The sequence below is a fragment of the Vulpes vulpes genome, chromosome 7 (assembly GCF_048418805.1).
Source record: "Vulpes vulpes isolate BD-2025 chromosome 7, VulVul3, whole genome shotgun sequence".
Taxonomy (NCBI): Eukaryota; Metazoa; Chordata; class Mammalia; order Carnivora; family Canidae; genus Vulpes; species Vulpes vulpes.
The window spans coordinates 49,678,566-49,701,778 of NC_132786.1; the positions used below are offsets into that span (position 1 = coordinate 49,678,566).

Genomic DNA, 23,213 nt, shown 5'->3' on the forward strand with positions numbered 1-23,213 from the left:
GTAACAATAATAATTACACATTATTATTGGTACTTTTTTCACTCATACTTTTTAAAAGAAATTAGGATCGTAGTATTCACACAGCTCGGCAACTAGCTTTTCCTACTCAATATTATATTATGAGCATCTTTGATGAAATAAAAGATTTGGAATATATTGTTTTCAATGACATACTACAATGTAACTACTCTTATTTACTTACTTTGTCCTCATTTTCTTCCTATTTTACATGAAAAAAATATTTTCATTTCTACACTATTGATCTTAGTACCACGAAAAACATTCTAAAAAAATACTAAGTGTCTATTAAATATATAATTGGATTTGGACACTGATTTTGTGCTTCAGGGAGAGCCTTTTATCACTGAACAAACAACAAGGCACAGTGGGAGGGTGTAGGGGATGTTCTGAAGCACAAAGTATGCAAAGGCAAACTGGAAATATCCCTTTCCAGCCTCTTCAGCCAACCCTAAACAATGTACCTTGAAAGCCCAATGCTGCAGGGCACTTCCAGACAGGGAAATGAGTAACAGACACAGAGACAGAAGCAGGTCAGGGGCTTCTCCAGCCTGAGGAATACTTGGGCAGTAAAGCCAACTTGGCCTCCAGAAATGTAAATTTCTATCATGATTTTACCTAAAATGAACTTGGCAAGAGATGAATGGTAGATTAGATTACCAGTAGCTTCTGTAGCTTATTACATCATTTGTCAAAATATTATGGTGTCAGGCCAAAGGCCAATCCTGCCTGCATGCATCAAATGTAGGAATAGGGGTTCTGTCTATATTTCTATAATCAAAGATCTTCAGTTAGGATAGAACTGAGACTAGATCCAACGAAGGCATACAAAATCAGGTCTTTTCCCTGAACAAATATGAAATTCAAGTGTGTTGTATGCTGGGGCACAATCCCCCTATTACTACTATGGCAAAAGTATATGACATTACATTATAGTGGCAAGAGCACTAAATTAAGATCCAGAAAATGGAGGCCGTAGTTGGTTCTTTGCCATTTTCTTGCTGAGTTATAGTGAACATATCCACCTGAGATTCACTTCAATTTAAATAATTTCTGCTCTACTTCTATTGAAGGACTAGTCTGTATTTCAAGAAGGATAATGCATATGAAAGTGCTTTAACAATCATCAAGCAGTTTACAAATACAGGTTATTATGGTTCTAAGAGTCACGGTCTAATATTTTTACTATGTTAATTTCCTTCTCCCAAAAATAATTATGAGTTCTGGTACACATCATTAGTATTACTACTTTTCATGCTTTCACATCTACTATCCCAACCAGATTTCTTGGTTAATAATCTGCTTTCCAGGAAAGAAATGAGTATTTCTCTAACTGATGAACAGAGGTAGATTATGAGGTAGGTTAATATACTTAGGATTGTTTTTCCACTCAGTTGGAAGAATTAGACTAATGGGAAGAAAAATGTGTTTCATTTCTAATGTCAAGGACTCAAATCTGAAGATCCTTAGAAAACACACTTCATTTGATTTTAAGAGAAATGTAAGCATATTTCAAATCAGATACAGATTTGGAAACTGAAATCCTAACATGCACTTGAAAGTACACACACACACACACACACACACACACAACAGTTTGCCTAAAACGGCAAGTGTAGAACAGATACTAGGGCTGGAAGGAGAATGAGGAAAAGCAAATTGGCTTAGGAAGGGTAATTGAAAACTGACATTAGTTTTGTGCATTCCTGAAAAGGTTCGTGTAATAAAATTTCTGTAACCATTTTATCGTTGGCTTCCATTGTGATTTAGAGTTCATGAGGGAAATCACCGGGTTCCATGATATGAATCACATTTCCAGCCATTCACTCAATCATCTAACATTTACTGAGGATTCTATGTGTCTGCTGCCACTTAGTTGAGTACTGCAGAGACACAGGTAAAAAAAATTACATTCTCTGGGCTCATGGGCCTTAATCTATTCTTGGTGCAAGTTCATAATCAAATAAGAGAAATGGCAAAACATATGGAGGGAAAAACTATTAGAGAAAATAACAGCAAAAACACTTACTGGGCCCTTACTGTTGTTCTCTGGGCCCTATACTAAGTATATCCTCATCAGGCTTCACAGTAACCCCATGATATAGTTACTGGTATCCCCGTTTTATAGATCAGGAAACTGTTTTTAAAGAGGAAGGCTGTGCTGAGGAATTCTAATATTCTAATATTCTTCCTAGGCTGGTATCTATCTTCTCTACATTTTGCTCTCTAGCCCAGGTCATGGAAGAAAAGTTACTGAACATATAATCAACCTAGAAGATCATTTCATAAGAATTTTGAAGTTCATACATATTGAAGTATATTACAAGAATTACTCTCATCTCATCAGAGCTCTCTTTCAGTACAAATGACAAAGGAGCCAGAGTGGTTACCTCTGCTTCAAGGCTTTCATGTAACTCAACAAATACATGAGTCACATAGAATTGCTTTTTTCACAGAGACCTTTAGTAATGAAAGCAATCAGTTTTTTTAAATATTCCATTACTGCCCTGAAATGCCATAATACCATTATTAATTTGTTGACTAGCTTTTAAATAAAAACCGATGATTAAATATTTAGTACATACCTAGTTAGAAAAATACCACACTGGTAATTTGATTCAGTAGGAGCTCTATTTCCAAAGTTGCCTTAAAGCAAAAGGCTAAGCTCCATGTTGAGTAGCCGAGATAACACACATATACAAGATATTGAAAGGTAGGAGATGAATTATTGCCATAAAAAATACTGGCTGTATAAAATTAAAAACACAATTAAATGGAAACTGCTCAGAGGCTGACTTTACATCCCTTCTAATGGATGAGTAAAAAGTTAACTGTCCCAGCCTAGATCTACATCATACAAATTATTTCTTCCATTTCTATCTAAAATGTTGAAATTCAGAGAATAAAACTTCTTCTGAAAGGAAAGATAATATTAAAGACAGGCCTTTGTGCAGCAGCCATTCCATCTCTCAGAAGAGGGACATGCCAGTGCATGTGGCTACACCAACATATATGAATACCAGATGTAGCTCTGAGTTTCCTTTGCTCCTGGTGACACCCAGAAGCCGCTATCCATTGCTTAAAAACATACCAACTCAGTTTTCACTTGGGGAATTTGCTCAAATGCAGATTTCTAGATCCCATTCCCTAAGATTCTTAATTCAGAAAGTGTGTGTCCTTGAAATAAGTACAATATTTTTAACAAAAAATCCTAAATTACTTATGGACCCTTCAACCACACTTTGAGAAAGGCTAAATGATCGTGAGAACAGAAGTTATGACCCCTGAAAAAAAACTGAGACATGTTTTACTATTCAAATGATTTTAATGTAGGAGTTTAGCAATGACTTTACATTAACTGGGGGCAGAATCACAAAAGATTTACTCCTACCTTCAATTTTGCTCAGTTAATTTAAATATTATAATATTTAATTTGCATTCTCATAAAGAATTCTTTCTCCAAAGAATTTCTTCCACAATATTAATAAACCATTAATCACTTTGAGACAAGAAAAATCAGTTAAATTAATAAGAAATTGTTGTTTTTTGGGTTTTGTATGTTTATTCATGAGAGAGAGGCAGAGACACAGACAGAGGGAGAAGCAGGCTCCATGCAGAAGCCTGACAAGGGACTTGATCCCGGGACTCCAGGATCAGAGCCGAAGGCAGGTGCTAAACCACTGAGCAACCCAGGGATCCCCAAGAGGTAGTTTTAAATGCACTGCTTGAATCAAAAATTATTTTCTTTCTTTTTTTTTTTAATTTTTATTTATTTATGATAGTCACACAGAGAGAGAGAGAGAGAGGCAGAGACATAGGCAGAGGGAGAAGGAGGCTCCATGCACCGGGAGCCCGACGTGGGATTTGATCCCGGGTCTCCAGGATCGCGCCCTGGGCCAAAGGCAGGCACTAAACCGCTGCGCCACCCAGGGATCCCTCAAAAATTATTTGTATTCCTAGAATGGCCTACACGGAGTAGAGGCACTGAATGAAACCATTCTTGGAAATTTAACTTGGCTAAAATATATCCCTCTAAAAAAAAAACAAAAAAAAAAACAAACAACAATTCTATTAATACTTAACTTCTATTGCATGTAATTGGTAAAATCGCCAAAATATAGCTCCAAGCAAATGCCATCAAGGACACTGGTATTGTCAAAGCTGGACTTGGGGGAAAAACAATCAAGAGACAGCAATTCCCTCTCCCCACCCTTAGGCTCCCCCGTTGTCTCTGACTTCATAATGTATGTTTCTTCTCAGACAACATTTCAGAGAGCTTCTGAAGGCAATTCCTTCAGTCACAAGAAACAGGAAGATGAACAAAGTGAAACATCCAGGCACATCACATCCACAACGGTACCTTGACTTCTCAGCTCCAGGACCCTCCTCTCCACTCCCCCTCCCTTGTGGCCACACGGAAGGTTCTGGCATGACCCTTTGGACACTTACAATCTCTCCGACTCTTCCCCTTTCTCTAAGCTCCCTCCTGACCCCAGTTCCTTCGTTGGCTTAGCTGACACTTGAGGAACTCTCACCAAGGAATCCCATACCCTGGCCTGTCCTGCCGCCTGGCTCCTTGGCTCCACCGCAGGAGCTGAGCGGTCCTCCTACAAAAGTATCACAACCATGCCAATGGATGTCACCACATTCTCCTGGCCTCCAACCCACATCTTGCCCTTAATTCTAAAACAATATGCCCACTTATTTTTGCTAGGCTTCCTGTCCCCTGTGTAGCATAAAATTAAGAGGCTGGCTCCAGTAACAGAAAGCCTGGATCCCTGGTTCATAACCTGACACCTTCGGCAAGTCATGTAATCTCTTTAAAAACGGTTTCCTGATCCATAACATGGCCATGACAGTAAGTATCTCATGGGGCCACAGTGAGGGCTGAATGAGAATATACATAGTATTGGGCCTGGTACAACAGTAAGGGCTCAACGCATGTTTTTGCTGTTATTTTCTCCAATAGGTTTTTTTCCCACCCAAACCTTTACCACCTCCCTTAAAATTACCCTCTCCATGTGTCACCCTCTTACCCATCACCTGTGCTCTGGTCCCAGTCTGCCTGGACATCATCCTATCCATCCTCCTCTAGCTCTGAGACTTTCAGGCCCTTCGTCTCTACTTTTCCAGATTCCTCTTTAACCTGAAAAGTGTTTACGTCTCTCCACTCAACAAAAAATTCCCCAAACACACATACACTATCCTATAAATGCTGCCTTCTCCTTTCCTACCCAACCAAGCTTATAGAGAGCACTGTCCACATACGGTCTCTCCTTTCTCACTTCCTGCTCACTCTTCACCCACAAGAATATCATTTCTGCCCTATCCACCTTTGCTCCCCCAAACGTCACTGACATAAGTCTCCAAAGACCTCTCAGTTGCCAAAGCCAGTGGACACCTCTTGGTCTTCCTTCTGGACTTCTCTGTTACACCTGATGCTTTTTGCCATTGATTCTCTGCTTCTCTGGGCTTTTCTCTTCTGCTCACTGTCCCAGAATATTTCCTCTCACACCTCAGTAATCAGCTCTACCGCCCACACTTTGGCTCCCTTGTTTCAACCAAAACAGGCTACCTTGACCAACAACCTTGTAGCTAAAACTACTTGCTTCATCCTGGCCTCTCCCTCGAATTGCAGGCCTGCATACCCAACCACAGACTCAACGTATCTATGGGCCTCTCAAGATCTACATGGCAAAAACGCATTACCCTCCACTACTCCAAACCTGTACAAACGGCCCCTTGAAGCCATTCATCCTCCCATGCCAGACCCTGGAATTAACCTAGACTTTTCCCTCTCCTTCCTGCAATAAATGTTTACTGAGTAGATCCAAAGGGCAGGGAAAGCAATTAAGGGAAGGGCAATTAAGGTGGACCTTTAACAAAAACAGAAGTGAACACGTAGAAATAGGGGCAGTGGCTTTCCCAGCGGCATGTGGGTGCTCACACATACACCACACAAAGGTAAATTCAGGAGCAAGTGTCTTTAACTAAAGAATGAGTGGAAGAAAGGCTACATAGAGAGGGTAGCCCTAGTCATGAAGACCTGTGAGGCAAAGTGCTCATTGTTTTGACTCTATTACTTCTTTCCTTCCTAAAGGATCCACTCAGGTCATGCACAGAAATCCTGTCCCCCTTGCCAACAATTCATTAGGAATGAATACCTGCCCAAATCCAGCCAACAAGATGTGAAGGAACATTGCCAGATTCATTTCTAATAATTTTTTCTTTGTTCTAAAAAGGGACTTTCTTCCTCTGGATATCATCTTGTATGGCTGTGGTACGTGAGCCTGTAAGAGTCATCTGGCCACTAGTCTTAGAGTTTATGCCTCAAAGGAGGGCAGAAAAATAAAAAGAAATGGTGCTGGAGGCTTGCCAGTCCCCATAAGGGGCCTGCCCTGCCTCTAGATTATGTATTATTTCTTAATATATCTTTTTATTGTTAAAAAAAAAAAAAAAACAAGAGGGGGATAGAGGGATCCATCACGTGTAGAAAACACAGGATTAAGAACAGTTTAACAGATTCCTTTACGATAGGATTTCTGAGAAGGTTAACACAATAAATGCAAGTCATAGAGCTTTGAGAACTTAGGTTTTCAAACTTATGTAACCAAAAAAAGCCTCTCATCCTGCCTCTTGTTTTTGCAATGTACCTAAAAGCATCTCCCAGAATTAAGTATTTATGGATCATAGTTTAGAGAACTGGCTTTTACCAGAGCAGATGAGAAGACTGTATGACTGACCGTTCTGATATAGTACAGTGATGACAGTAATAGACACAGAAATGTGCTATGGGAATGCAAAGGAGTCACCCCCCTTCTAAGAAGTTCTCAGAATGGCAGATGGGTTTCACATTATGTGCCAACTCTAGTAAATATTTAGTGGCTGTCTGGAATACTATATTAAAAGGGATTCTGAGACCTTATCCAGATCCAACAGAAAAAAAAAAAAGGGTCTTACTTGATTAGTAATGATCGTCATGAGCATAGAAGGGGAAGTTGGGACTTTATCCTATTCATCTTGAGACCTCTAAAATGACACTTATTCTTAAACAGATGCTAGAACCATCCCAAAGAGTTAAGTTTTTTTAAAAATCTGAATTAGGTGACACAAATCCTTAATAGTTAAAAGAGCAATAAAGTAATTAAGTGTATAGACTCCAGAGTAAGAGAGACCTGGGTTTAACTCAGTTTCTCCACTTGCTACATAGCTTGAATACATTAGTCAGCTACCCTAAACCTGTTTTCCCATTTGCAAAATGAGATTAACAGTCCTACCTCACATTATAGGTATAAAAATTAAATGTGGTAATACATACATCCACCTGCATACAGTAAGTGCAATAAATGTATTCACAACCATGGATTGGAGTGCAATGAATTAAATGGAGACCATAGAAACTATTTCCCTGAACCCATGAACAATGCCAATATAGGCTACGATAAGCAAATAGCAAAAATTACAAAGCACTGTTCAAAATAAGTATTATCTGCCTTTAACAAGACATACAGAATATATAAATCTAACAACGGGGTGAATTTCCTGCAAAAGACAAACCTCACATATTTTTCAAGATCTTTCCATAGAAAAAGCCAAGAAATGATGAAACCAATAGCAATGAGCTTCCCTAACTCCTAGAATGAGTTTTTTGGCTTTATTTTTTTCTCCTAGGGCACAGAACTTTCAGTGCTAAAATCAAGACAGTTCTAAGCAAATCAGGTCCATTGGTCACCCTATAAACAAATAAATGAAGTCTCAACAGCTAGATCTGGGTCTGGCTGTGCTGCTCAGAGCTGAGCCAGAATGCGTTCTTGAAATACCATTCCCCACTAAAAGAAATCAGGGCTTTTTTTGGAGAAATGACTAGGTGTGAGCAAAAAATGCTCAAGATGAACCTGAAATACCCCTTTATACCAGATAGTAAGAAAACTCTCAAAAACTAATTAGCGTCATATCAAAAGGTAGGGTCCTATTGAAAGGTCTCAGGAACCAATTTCAAAAAGCTCCCACTAGCCAAAGATGGAGTTATATAAGCTTCAAAAAAGATTAATTACAACTGATTGAAACCTACCTTTTATGTTCAAATCCGAAAGTGTGTAATTTTTTTTTAAAAACACAAAACTAAATTGATGACCTTCAGAGGATGATGGAGAATCAACTCATTATTTCAGAAACTAATAATAGGGGGGAAATATCTAGCATTTACCTTGCTTTTCTTTGTGGATGTACTACTGTGTAACCAAATAGATGAGGGAAACAGGTTTCTTTTAAAAAAGTGTTCAAACCAATAAATGAAAACTAAAGGATGAAATGAAAATGAAAATGATTTTCTTGGAAGCCTCATCCACATATTTCTGATAATAGGTCACCAGGGATTTGGAAATGGGCTGGCGGATTGCGTAAATCTAAGCCACATGATCACCACCCTTCCCTTGGACTTGGATAGCCACCCAGGAAAATTGCTCCTCCATGCTCAGAAGTAGAAGAGGTTCCAGTAGCTTCTACTGTAGACAGGCTCCATGACAGAATTAAAACATTACCATTTTGTCACCCCCTACAAATTAGTGGATCTAGGTATCCGGCATCAACAGCTACTAATATAACAAAAAGAAAGACAGGTTATGTGTCTCCTGATGAAAGGTCACCCTGCCACCTAGTCTGCCATAGAGATCAAACACAAGTTTTTTGTTTGTTTGTTTGTTTGGTTTTTTTTTTTTTCGAACACAAGTTTGATGAAGCCTCTGGATCCAGCTGTCAACTTGCAGGACATACAAAGGACAGGAACATGCTACCCTGCGTTATTCATAACAATCAGCAAAACTCAGACTATAGGACATACCATAGGACAGATGCACCAGGTTCTTCACAGATAAATTGTAAATGAAAGAAAAGGATAGAGGGGAAACTAATTTTTTTAAATGAGCAAGAAAAAACTATAATGTTCACTGATGTACATTTGAGATAAAACTACAATGACATGTAAGGAAGTGATCCCTATAAAGTCAAGAGAGTTACTTTTGTGCAAGAAAACAGGATGACAGGAGATGGAGATACAGAGGGGCTTTTGGAGTTTTTGGAGGTTACAAGGGATATTCTCTTTATGATCATTCATCCAACTATACATTTATTTTGCATGATTTTTGGGATCTGCACTTTTTATAATAAAAAGTTCTTTTCAAAAGTAATTGTGTAAAGTCTACTATTTAACACTTCCTATATTCAAGGCACCTTGAAAATACAAATTCTAGGGCAGCCCCGGTGGCCCAGCGGTTTAGCACCGCCTTTGGCCCAGAGCATGATCCTGGAGACCCAGGATCGAGTCCCACGTTAGGCTCCCTGCATGGAGCCTGCTTCTCCCTCTGCCTGTGTCTCTGCCTCTCTCTCTCTCTGTGGGTGTCTCTCATGAATAAAATCTTAAAAATAAAAATCAGTTAAAAAATACAAATTCTAGTATTTGTAAAATACTATAACATTATTCCCAACAAACCCTTGAAATTATTTATTATCTCATTTCTCAGATGAAAAGACTGGGGTCTAGAAATCTTAAGCTGGTTGCCCATAGTTACAGTTATTAGGGCAGAGCCATGATTCAAATTCAGATGACTTGTTCCAAAACCATTATCTTATTGCCAATGCTCTGTTAAGTCCCAGTGACTCAGTCAAGAAAGATTTACTGCTTACCTATTAAATTATGCTAAATGTTAAAGATACAAGGGAGTTTCTGCCTTTATGGAGATCAAGAAAGATAAGGAATCATCTGAGTGAGTATAAAATTGCAATTGTGGTAGGTACAACAAAGAAAAGGTATGTGGTGCCATGAGAATATACACAGGAGATAGAGAGACCTTCTCTGCAGAAGTGATGGCTGAGGTCTGGGGGAAAGAAGTTTAACCAGGTAAGGTAGTAGTGGGCTGCTCCAGGCAGAAGAAGCAGTATACAAAGTCGCCAGTGATAGAGGGAACACAGCCATTTGAGGACTAAGGATGGAACGTGAGGATGAAGTAGTGAAGACAGAGGAGGCTAGAAGAGCTGGGAAGAACAGGAAGCTACTGGTGGATTTCAATCAAACATGTTGCTGAAGATAGACTGGATTATATTTGCATTTTAAAATGCCAACAAGGAGACAGACCAGTTTAGAGGCTATTGCGGTCATCTAAGTGGGACATGATGGCAGGTGGGACAAAGCAGGAGAGGTGGAAAGAAGTGGATGGGTTGAAGATACTCAAGAGGTAAGAAAGCAGGACTTGATGATAGATGGCATATGAAGAGTGAGAAGGAGATGTCCAGGGAACTCAAAGGCTTCTGGCTGTGGCATTGGACTTTAGGAGGTGCTAGTCATGGACATAAAAGACAACGGAAGAGGTTCCGGAAGAGGGATGGACTAGTTGAATTTCAGGCACCACTGCAAATGCCAAGTAGAAATGTCAAGTCAAGCAGTTGAATAAATGAGACTGAGGCCCAAAAGGAGGAATAGATCTCTAATCCTGACTGTAAAGATGGTTATGACAGGAGGTTCAAGGATAAGACTAAGAGTGAGAAAATAAAGAGACTTCAAGAACAACCATAATTCAAATCTGGTAAACAAAGCAACTTCCTGAGTTTATCTAGAGATTGTAATCTCAGAAAGGTTTAGTGAAACGGGGGGAAAAAAATCAGAAGGAAAAATATTAACTGCCTCAGGGAAAAAAAAACCCACAATGAAATTTCTGGAATAGTTAAGATGTCAATTTCACATCTAACAAATTGGCAAAGGCTGCGTGCAGCCCTCAGGTATTTGTAAGAGCTGATGTGCACAGGGTAAAGAGGTCTTTTGGGAGATGGCTTGTTTGTATGGGTTCCAGAGTGGAGAGAGAGAAAGCTCTAGCTGGACTCCAGGGCTGCTCCTGGTCAGGTGGACAAAGGGGAAGGGGCTATCTTCACAAGAAATGCAAACAGGGGCATAAGCTCCCCAGCTTCTAGGAAGGTGAAAAAAAATTTAAAGGCATATCGGAAAGAAACAGACCTACATCCTCAGATGTTATAAAGTACGTAATGTAGTTTTGCTCAGGAAAAAAAAGAAAAAAAGAAAAAAGGACTAAATACACCTGGATATGCAGCTTCGGGGGGGATTGAGACACTAGTAGGCCAAGAAGAAATGTGCCTTTTCACACGCTGCCAGCAGCAATGGCAGAAGAGCCACTCTCAAATGCTTTGCAGGCACCAGGAATGGAAGAACATAAAATGAGCTTATTCACAAATACAGAAGACACTGCCTACAGACTCAGAAATACCGGGGAGGGGCGGTGAGGGTCACTGCAGACCACGGTTCTGCACGAGCAGACAGGAGCAAATGCCTATAAAATTTTAGGTACTATCATCAATGTAAAGTCACTCACACAAACACATGGTTGAAACTACAGAAATGCAGCTTACTTTAGAAATAAGTATTTGTAAAAACGCACCTACTTTTCCAAGAGTAGTCTACACTGAAACTGAAAGCTTATTCAAGAGATCCTAGGGGCCCAAACAAGTTCATGCTTCTTATCCTAAAAATGCACAATTCATTCTTTTTCCTCCTGGGCCCCAGGAACATTTTATCTGGAATTATAATAGACATTTTTCTTCACATCCGGCTCGTGGCTATTCAAACAGTGGAAACTGCAGGCTGGGTGACAAATGCACCAGGACTGGCCAGTGCCTGCAGTGGCTGACCAGCACAGATCAGCCCCAGGGACAGAGCAAGCACACTTTCTAACACACCTAAGTGCATTCTCCCAAAGCAGGACCTGAGCTGGGAAACCCATCAAAATACAACCAAACCCACTGGGCTTTCTGGAAAGCTCCACTGTGTATGGAGAAACTATATAAGCACACACCCCAGGACTAACACAGACGTAGAAATGAGTAACTGGACGCAGGCCCTGGTCCTGGGCTCAGGGTATCCAGGAGCACCTTTCAGAAGGGCTGATGATCATCACTCCTATCATTCCCACCCACCTATCCAACCCTGGTTTGGAAAACTAAAACGTAAGTTTCAAAGTTTGCAATTTTTTTCTTCTGAAAGCAAAGGTACATTTTTTTTTTTTTTAAACCACAAGTTTGGGGATGCCTGGGTGGCTCAGCGGTTGGGTGCCTGCCTGTGGCTCAGGTCATGATCCCGGAATCCAGGATCGAGTCCCGCTTCAGGCTCCCTGTGAGGAGCTTGCTTCTCCCTCTGCCTGTATCTCTGCCTGTCTGTCTCTCATGAATAAATAAATCTTTAAAAAAAAAAAAAAAAAACACTAGTTTGTATGCTATCATTTTAATACTTAAAGGCTTCCACAGGCAATATTCATTTTCTAAAGCCTAAGGCTTCCACACCAAACTTGCTGAGTCACCTTTTTAGTACAATTCTGACTACAAGAACTCACATTTTCAGGAACTTGTGGGTACTCCCCACCCCCAAAATAAGGTTGGGAAATGAAACCTAAGATAATTCCAAAAAGGTACCATTCAATTACAAAGGTGACATCAAAAACAAAACAGTTTGCGATTTAAGAGAGAAATAAACCCCCTGGGAAATGACCAAAATTTGGGCTCAAATAGAACAAACATTCAAGCTCGGAAACTGTGCTCTTCATTTTGTGAACAGGAGGACCCTTTGTTTTGGGGCTCAATTTATTGTTTAAAGAGAATGTTGGAACACTCTCCAGAAAAGATTCTTAAACCTATCTGTAATGATAACTAATGACATTTAAACATCAGGGAAAAATCTCACTCCTGAATTGATTGTCTCTTGTCTCTATTCACACAGCTTCATTAACTCTCACTTTTTATCACTACACTTAACTTGGTATTTCTCCTCCTTAGTCAGTAGCTGCCAAGCCTACACACTAAAATCCAATTCTCTTCTCTCTACTGAAGACGTTCACGATGCAGCCCAAACTACCCTCCAATCCTAGCTCCTGTGATTCATCTCATATACTCAGTGACAACTCCAATCCTAAATGGTATGTGTGCTCTGTCAGCAGTTTGCTTATTTTTTGTACAAATTATGAAAATAAATATTGCTTCCTTTATAGACAGTTCTGCTAAATTCAAATCACACTTTCTGTATTTCTTAGCATACATGTCCTGTTTTTGTTTTTTGTTTTTTGGTTTTTTTTAATTTTTTATTTATTTATGATAGTCACAGAGAGAGAGAGAGAGGCAGAGACACAGGCAGAGGGAGAAGCAGGCTCCATGCACCGGGAGCCTGATGTGGGACTCGATCCCGGGTCTCCAGGATCGCGCCCTGGGTCAAAGGCAGGCGCCAAACCGCTGCGCCACCCAGGGATCTCCCATGTCCTGTTTTTGATGAGCACTTTTTTTTTTATGTTCCAGGTATAACCATGTATCTTACTACTTTAAAGTCATTCATACATAATTTCTTGTGTTTTTTAAACTTAAGGAATTATGTCTTGCATAATGAAGATATAAAAAATAACTGTCCTTTATGTGTAATCTTTGTTTTTATATCAAGAAATTACAAGTATCAAAAACTTCTCCCTTTGAATACATATTTGTATTTGCTTGTATAACATATCTGGAAAAATAAACCATCAATGATAATTACCTATAGGGAAGAGAATTTCACTGTATACTCCTTTATATGCTTTAAAAAAAAACATATAAACTTATAATCTGCATAAAAAATTATATGTAAAAATATTTAAAAATTATGAGTAGTGTGAATTTAAAGGAAAACAACCTTTAGACCACAAAGGGACCTAGGGAGGATCCTGTGATTTAAGGGGTTCTCAAAAAGCCATCTTCCTCAAGTACGTTTTTTTCCCCACTAGCCACCATGACTTAAATCCTAGTTAAAATGCAAACAAATATTCTGAAGACAATAAGTATATTATGCTATTGACCATTATCAAATTATTGAGGATTAGTTTATCACATTAGCATAATAAAGGAAAGTCACAAAGAGGTTGTATATAGTCTCCCTAATCCCTGTTTCTTTCTTTTTCCCCCCTCAAGTAACTAAATTAAGTTTGTTTTACTCAAAGAACTTTTGTATTCATAAAAGAACTCATTTAGGAATTCTAGAAGTCCTACCCAAGCCAACTGGCACCATGGATGGCTGTGTGAATATTTTACTGTCTCTATAAACATCTGGCCTCCCATCCAGTCTTCTCTATCATTCCCATCTACTCAGCCTGAGAGGGCATGGACAGGGAGATTCTTGTTCATCTTTGAATCCTCCCCAACACTAAGAACATTGCCCTGCATTTCCAGAGAACGATTTCCCAAGCTCTTGGTGACACCTACTGCAATGCTCTGACCCTCCTCTAGGATGCTGGGGTTAAAATTCCAATTAAAGATGACAGCAGGAGGGATCCCTGGGTGGCTCAGCAGTTTAATGCCTGCCTTTGGTCCAGGGTATGATCCTGAAGTCCCTGGATCGAGTCCCACATCAGGCTCTAAAACATGGAATCTGTTTCTCCCTCTGCCTGTGTCTCTGCTTCTCTCTGTCTCTCTCATGAATAAATAAAATCTTAAAAAAAAAAAAAAAAGATATCAGCAGGAGACTTAAGTTTGTTCTTGTCTCAGGTCTCAAACAATAATCCATTTACTCAGGCAAAGTTGATCTAGTGAGAGCCTACTATGTGCTGGGGCCTACTATGTGCTGGGCACAGGCACCCAGCCACTAACCAGGCAAAAAGTGGTCTAGTAAGATCATAATAGCAGATATGTAGCAGATATTCAGTAAATGCTTGCTTATTGGATTTGATAAACCACTTGAACTTTCCTATCTGCTTGAACTTTGAAAAGTCTTTTGTTAATGTATCCTTCATAGAGCAGTGGACTATGGTTTCCCATATGCTACTAAGCACTTCACTCTTGTAGCTTTTCTTGTATCAGACTTCTGATCATCATGATTTATTTTTGAATTTATGGACCATAAGTCAAGAAACATCTAATAAGTTACAACATAAAAGAGAAAAATCAATCCATAGACTAGATGAATAACTGACAGGCAAAGAAAAACTATTCTCTTACCTTCCTACCATCAAAATGTGAAAATTATTTTCCTTTTTTCCATTACATGAAGATGTACTTTGTATTGCTGGTCTAATAATGAAAATATGTTTTCTAAACTATTGATTCATTTTTGCCGTATTTCTCTTTCTGTTGCCTTGGTTAGATGATGTGCTAGGGTCAAGTAAGCATGGCCAGTGAATCTGAGGCTCTTGGACCAAGTAAGTTAACTGGCCTGGCACAAGACTGTACTACTATGACAGCCTGCTCAGCAAAGTTAGACTAACAACTCTTACTCCAGGGGCAGGGCAGCCCCAGAGTATCACAGCTCCAATCTGCTGGCCTGTAATAAAGTCCAAGTTTTTCTGAAGTGGGACTCAAATATCAACTGTTAAGACTTCCCTGACCTTACAGAAAAGCTTTCCACTTATATTAATACCACTGGGTATTATTTCTATTTGAGTTGAAAATTACTTTTACTACTTTCATCATTAGTAATCCCACCCAGGGCACCTGGGTGGCTCCATCAGTTAAGTGTCTCCCTTCAGCTCAAGTCATGATCCCAGGATCAAGTCCCATATTGGGCTCCCTGCTCAGGGGGCAGTCTGCTTCTTCCTCTGCCTCTTCCCCAGGCCCTCACCTGCCTAAGCTCATGTGCTCTCTCCCTCTCTCTCAAATAAATAAAAAAATCTTAAAAAAAAATAGTAATTCCCACCCAAATAAAAATCCCTGTACAGAGGAGATGCCCAATAAATACTAATACTGGATTAATAAGAGAGGGAAAGCATGAGAGAACAATCTTATTTATCATCATCTGCAAACACTCCTTGAGTTTCTGCTAGGTACATGGCATAACAAAAAGTGTCAATCATGGGTCCTAATCACATGGAATTTACAGCCAATAAGACACTGTGATGCATGCAGAAGCATTTTAAACACTCCTAGATGCAAAAACCCCTTTTCACTTTTAGTGTAGGCTTCTTTGAGGTTGTTTACTTTTAACAGTATATACATTTTTTTTTTCTCTATGGAAGGAGACCAAGAAAAAAAAACAAAAAGAGGAAGGATGGACAGTTACAAGGATAGATCTCAGCATCTGACTAGTCTAGTTGACACTAGAAGAATCCAAAACGTGTTAAGAGCCAATGAGGATTCTTTTCTTCGTGCTGAATCAAAATTTCTGTAGTGAAGTAGTAACCATATCTCAAGAGGCACCATTTGGTTCACTACTAAACAGCCTCCCCCTCCACATATGTTAGGTGACCTGTGTGGTCCAGCTCCTACCCCCACAGAACTGACATATTTTATACTATACCACATGCTTATGCTTCCATTCATAAAGAATAGAACATTAAAAAAAAAAACCACCTTAAGTACAAATTAGAAACACAGCACAAGCAGAGGAAAGGGTAAAATAAACAATGCAGCACAACTAAAAGCTTGAGTAAATAACACCAGTACTGTTAAAAAAAACTTTTGTATGAAAAATATGCATCTCAATTACAATATAGAGCTTAGAAACTACATTTTCGTTATGTTATTTTCTCATTTAAGACTATTATAAGAATCCAAGCTCCAAAAAACTACCAATAATCTACTTTCCTCAAGATTATACTTCACTTCTTCTATATCCTGAAATCTTCCAGTGGAATATTTGAAGGATTACATATGCTACTTCTGGCACCATCTTTCTGGATGCTAATCCAAGTTCTATCTGCCTAGAGGTATAAATGAAGCTGGGGGGAGTGAATAGGAGAAATGTATTTTCCAGGAAATAGGGTGGTGATCTACAGCATGAGGCTTCTAGGCCTTCAGAGGCAAAACATAATATTCAGCGTTTTGACCCTGACATCATCTAAACCTCCTACTCCCACTTACTAGGCACTCTTAATCATTTAACTCTTATTTTTTGTTTCATAAGCACTTATCACTATCTAAAATATCTCATTTGTTTATCGCCTGATCTCCCATAAGAATATAATCTCCAGAGAGTACGGCTCTTGTGTGTCTCACTGATTCAACCCCAGCTTCCAGAATAATACCTTGTTCATATAAAACACTTGATAAACACATACTGACTGAATTGTAATTTTTAACAATACTCTGAAGAATTGGAATATCAGCGATGCCTGGGTGGCTCAGAGCTTGAGTGCTACATTTGGCTCAGGTCATGATCCCAGGGTCCCGGGATTAAGTACTGCATCAGGCTCCCTGCAGGGAGCCTGCTTCTCCCTCTGCCTATGTCTCTGCCTCTCTTTCTCTGTCTCTCATAAATAAAATCTTAAAAAAAAAAAAAAAAAAGAATTGGAACATCATTTATAAATCAATAAGCCAGCTAGTAAAATCAGGGTCTGTATTTTCTACATTGTAAAGAAAAATCAAGAGGAAAAATACACCTGTCCACCAACTCTTGCTAAACTAGATATGAAATAAAATGGACTGTCACATAAAGGCTTTTAAAAGAAATGAACATTACTAATTTTTTAGACTACCTAGGACAACAGAAGGTCCTATTCCTTAATATACTGAAATCTTAATTTACAGAGCGAGGATGACTGACTCTCTTACCTACAACCCTCCAGCCATTATCTCAGGTCAGGGCTGCATTCAGAAGCAACAGACTCAAGACGGGGTAATTTTGGTGAAGAGTGTGATGATTTTTACAAAAGAGTAAGCAGATCATATCATAAGCAAATACAAAACCCAGGGGGCAATGGTCCCTCTAACAAATATTTTTATGAAGTCAAACCACTGCCAGTCCCCTTACCCTAAAGTGCTTATTAGGCAATTTCGGTTTAACAACAATATCATGCAGTCAAGCAGTGAGTGCCAAATTATGCCGTGTATTGGCTATGATTTCAAATCCACATGTTTTTGAATTAAGTGTTTTGATCGGAGGGGGAATTTGAGAGGCCAAGTCAAGATGAGATCTGCAGAACTGTTCTGCTCTTGAGTAGCTTATCCATCTGAATATATGCAAAAATAAGTATGATGTAATGGACAAACTTTAAATACTAGTAATTTGTGTGGACTTACCCAGAGTGTTCAGTCTGGGCAAAGCTCATTGCTCATCAGCTCATTGCTGATCTGAGCTCTCTGTAGATCTTGAGACATTTGCTCCTGCTGTGGTCAGATAACTCTTGATCAGCAGGGTGTTAAACTTGGGCAGCAGTCTCAGAAGAGGAAGGGGCATGTGTTCCGGCCTTGGGGAGGCTATTTCTCACAGGCAGTGGGGCAAGCTCTGTAACTGTCCCTAAAGTACTACCCTTCAAAGCAGCTCGTCTTGCCTGCCAACAGCAGTGCCATCGTCCACGAGCTGTGGGTCCCAGCAGCTAGTACCCAGCTTTTGGTTGAAAGCGGACTCTGCCAAGAATCCATTCCTAGCAAGGTACTCCTTAAATAAATCTTGACTTTATTTCCCCATTCCCCATTGACTGGAACAACGGTGTATATCCATCTGTCACTGGTTCGTGGAGGATGTTATTTCTTAACTAGCTTGTGCAGAGACATTACTACCTTGTATCCTACCGGCTTATAAATATAAATCACCATTCCCTTAGTAAACCCGTGTTAAATAAATTACTGGCAGAAACTAATCTCAGCCTCAGCATAACATGCTCCGAACAAAACAAGCTCACAAGCTACAAAAGACTCAAGTGTCACTTAGAGGGCCACGAGAGGAAGCTGGGGGGGAGGGGGGGTGTTGAGCAAGTAGCGGTTTGGCATTAAGGAAGCGAGGAGCTCATTTACAATACTCTCATTTCCTACCTGCCCTAACCACCTCCCTGCTGTCCCACACCCCCAGGCAGGGTTCCTTTTTCCTTCTGTTGCAAACCGAAGTGATTTCTGACATCCCTTTCCTAAATCACAGAAACCAGCTGAGGCTGCGTTACTGATCCACGCGGTGGATGGGCAGGACGGTGCGGTGAAGCAGCGAACCCAGCGTGGGGGAAGGAAGAGGTGCTGGCAGGCTGAGCCCAGCCAAGTGAGCCTCTCCGGGCAAGTTTCCGCCCGTAAAGGTCTGTAAAAGGTCATGTAAGAGGTAAAAGGTCACGAAGTTACCTCCCCCAGAGAACGGTTAGAAATACAATGACCGATACAGGGCGCAGCGCGTGCGTGCAGGGAGCGCTCCCCTCGCCGACTGCGGAGCAACATCCACGATCCGCAAGGATTATTCAGCCATCAAGGGGGTGCCCGGGGTGCCCGGGGAGCAAGCACGCAGCCCCCCGAAACGTGCATCTCGGCGAGCACCTCGCAAGCCCGGAGGAGCCCGCCCGCCACCCCACCTCCCCCCGGGGCGCCCGGGGAGCAACCACACAGCCCCCCCCCCAAACGTGCATCTCGGCGAGCACCTCGCAAGCCCGGAGGAGCCCGGAGCCCGCCCGCCCGCCGCCCCCCCCCACTTCCCCTCCCCCCCCGCCGGGGACGCCCGGGGACCGCTCGCAGCCACCCGCCGGGCCGGCCGACCGCAGCCCCTTCCTCCCGGGCAGCCGCGGCGGAGAGGACGGGCCACGCCGCCGCCAGCCGGGCTCCGAGAGCTGGCGGCGGGCCCCGGAAGCGGGGCGGGCCGAGGCCCCAGGCGTGCGAGGCGGCGGGGAGCCCCGTACTCACCCCCGGCCCGCGGCGGGCGGCCAGCCGACTCCAGGCGGCGACGAAGTCGGGCGGCGGGGCTCGCCGGCTCCGGCAGAGCAGAGAGAACAGGGTCCCCAGGAGGAAGGCGGCCGCGGCGCAGCCCAGGTGCAGGCTGAGCCCGAGCAGGACGGTGCACGGCCCCGCGCCTCCCGCCGCCAGCCAGCAGCCGGGCCCCAGGCAGGAGAGGCACACGGCGGCGAGGGCGGCCACGGCCCCCGGCACTCGCCAGCCCCCGCCGCCGGGGGCCCCCGCCGCCGCCGCCGCCGCCGCGTCCTCCCGGGGGTCCGGCCGCCGCTGGCCCGGGGCGCCCGGGGCGGAGCGGCCGCCAGTGGCCGCGGCCGGCGCGCGGTGGAGGCCGGCGCCGCTGCTGTCGGTGGCATCGGGGTGCATGCTGCTCGCTGCGCCGCTAAGGACACGCACATCTCCCGCCCTGCTGCCCCCCGGCGCTGCCCTGGACGGCGGCCTCCGCGCGGCGCCTCCTCCCCTCGCCGCTCCCGCCGCCGCCGCCGCCGCCCCGGAGGCACGGGCAGCCGACGCTCATGCCCTCGCCGGCGGCCCCCGAGGAACGGCTCCAACAGACGCCGCCGAGCTCCTCCGAGCGAGCCCCGAGCGCCGCCACCCGGCGCCCGCCCCGCAGCCGGCCGGCCCGGCGCGCCCAGGTGGCCGGACCCTGCGGTGACTTAAGCCGCGGAAGCCCCGGGCGGGGCGGGGCGGGGCGGGGCGGGGCGGGGCGGGGCGGGGCGGGGCGGGGCGGGGGCGGCCCGCTGAGTGGCAGGTGGGAGGCGCCCACCCGCGGGGGCGGGGACCCACGGGGAGGGGGCGCCACCAATCGCCGGGACGCAGCTGGGTCCTGCGCTCCGCCCCCCCGCCCCCGGGGGACCGTCCCTGGGTGGAAAATTTTGCCGCAGGTGTCAAGCGTTTGTAATTCTCCGGCTCAGGTGATCCCTTAATCCTCGCCCTCGGCTCTTCGCGGATGAGCCACCGCCTCCCGCGCTTAGGGCTCCCCAAATTTCAGCTTTGCTGTCACCTGCTGTTTAGGTACAATAGGCAAACCCTTCCCGATCCTCACTTTTCCTACAGTTTCCCCGCAATAACCTTCCTTTTTCCCCCAGCCAGACGCCTCGGGGAAGGAATCCGACCGACGTGGAAGTGTAACGAAGCCTGCGGTTGCTAGTTAGGGAAAGGCCCCAAGAGTCGGCCTAGTGCCAGCGGGTGTCCACAGCTGCCACCATCACTGGGGCTCCAAGTCCCTGTATTGTTGTTATCAGTACAGATGTTATCACCTACGCAAGGGAAAGTGGTCCGAATAGTTTTCAGAGGACGTATTTTCCTGTTCTATCATGACCCTATCATTAATATACAGATACTGTTCACTGAAAGGATGCTAATATGCTAAGTACTAGTAATTACTACCAACACCAATAAAGCAGCAGCTGTATCTCTAATAGATGAAAAGAATTGTAAACGGAAATGAAGGAATTCTAAAGAGATTGATTTAAAAAGGCTGGGTGATAGGGCCAGCCCGGAATAGAAAGAAGAAAGGGAAGAAGTGAGTAGATGAGAGAAACAGAAGTAAAGGATACTGGGGGAAGCAAAAGGAAAGTCTCAGAACTCTCTTTGCGTAGCAATCCTGAGGAATTTCAACAGTTTAACAGCACTGTTGTCCAATAAAATGAGTTATGTTCTGCTTCCCAGGGAGCATGGTGAAGAAAAGTAAGCATTAAAATGTATTTTCAAATTACTATGACTATACTGTTTTTCTAGAGGAAATCATCTGTGTCATTATTTCAACAACAAAAAAATACAACGTGAGGTAAAATATTTTTTGGATATTTTCTTGATTTTTATTATTTTTAATTCTCTTTTCTGTAATTGTTGTTTCATGAAGAATGATTTACATACAATGAGCCTTGCAATTTGATTTTTTATCTGACAGATACTTATTTTTGCTTGTTTCAAGTTTTTATTTAAATTCCAGTTAGTTATTCTTTTAAAACTTAAGTATTGGGGTGCCTGGATGGCCCAGTTGGTTGAGCCTCTGCCTTCCGCTGGGGTCATGATCTCGGGGTCCTGGGATCCAACCTCATTGGGGTCTCTGCTCAGTGGGGCGTCTGCTTCTCCCTCTGCCTCTGCCCTTCCACCCTACTTGTGCTCTCTCTCAAATAAATAAAATCTTAAAAATCAACAACAAAAAAACCAGTGAAGTATTAGCCAAAAGGTTATTATCCAAAAGAAGACATACTGGAAATATGATGTGTCAATTACCTATTGTTGCATAACAAGCTACCACCAAGTCATAACCATTTTATTTGCTTATGCTTTTGTGGGTCAGCAATTTGGACTGGGGTCAGTTGGGCAATTTTGCTCTTCTTGCCTGGGGTCACTAATGAAACTATGGTCTCCTGATGCATAGGCTGGGGCTGTTTGATCTATGGAGTCTCTGTTGAGATGGCTTGTCTCTGCTCCCTGTGTACTCATACTCCAAAAGGTCAGCTTGGCCTTCTTCACATGACAGTCTCAGGGATGCCATGTGCAAGTTCTTTCTACGCTTTTGCTTACATTACATTCGCTAATGTCCCACTGGCTAAGGCAAATCATGTGGCCCAAGGGGTAATTAAACAGGGAGGAGTCTAGAATGGGCTTAAATAGAGGGAGGTATACTTCATTGGTTGTGTTATTTCAACAACCTACCACAATTTGCTTTGACAGAGTACACTAATCAGTTTTTTGTGGATCATCTGACAGCTCACCCAAATCAGTGGTATCCAATGACTTCTCACTGCAAAGATGTTCAAGTTCCTATTTGTTGTTCCTAGAATTGATAGTTCTTCATGATCTAATCCTATTTATCTATAAAATGAACAAAAGGACCTAGGGAAGGATGAGGGAAGGAAGACAGTACACAGCTATGTTTGTCAGTAAGGAGTTTGGTGATAAAGCTGTATCATCTAACTTTATTTTCAAGTTATGAAACAGTGAAAAAATTCTATACTCTCTTAGATTTGATATCCAGTTATTATTGGGCAGCAGATTATAAAGAAGATAAATTGTGTTTACTTCTTATCTAATTTCTCCAAGATGCACATGGGCCAAAAAACTTTTTGAACTGCTCTATGTGCTATTGTTTCACGATATATATTATGAGCAGAGTAAAATATAAAGTAGGCAGGGCACAATACTGATTAAACGTACTTGCATAAATTAGGAAAGGATCTTGAATATTTTCAGATTAACATTACATGTTTAGTGTTATATAGAGCTTTTATATACTACCCAAAACCAGTGTTTTGGGCAGCCTGGGTGGGTCAGTGGTTTAGCGCAGCCTTTGGCCCAGGACATGATCCTGGGGACCCGGAATTGATTCCCATGTTGGGCTCCCTGCATGGAGCCTGCTTCTCTCTCTCTCTCTCTCTCATGAATAAATAAAATCTTAAAAAAAAAAAAAGCCAATGTTTCTCATTTGACATTTATTCGCTCTAAGAAAGAGACCATACCTATGGAAAGTAAAAATTAGTAATAGAGTATTAATGAGTCCTGAACAGGGTTGCACAGAGTAGGTCCTTAATAAATACTTTTGA

The 23,213-nt window shown here is 42.4% G+C and overlaps 1 protein-coding gene across 1 annotated transcript in view; it reads right to left on the bottom strand.

Annotated features, from left to right (window-relative positions):
• The window catches only part of SNX25 (sorting nexin 25), a 132,059-nt gene extending 111,898 nt beyond the window's left edge, over positions 1 to 20,161 (bottom strand). Inside the window, exon 1 of the mRNA XM_072763713.1 lies at positions 19,615 to 20,161. Within this exon, the coding sequence (XP_072619814.1) occupies positions 19,615 to 20,025 (411 nt within the window). The 5' untranslated portion in view covers positions 20,026 to 20,161. The remainder of the gene's footprint in view (positions 1 to 19,614) is intronic.
• Positions 20,162 to 23,213: the final 3,052 nt, after the last annotated feature.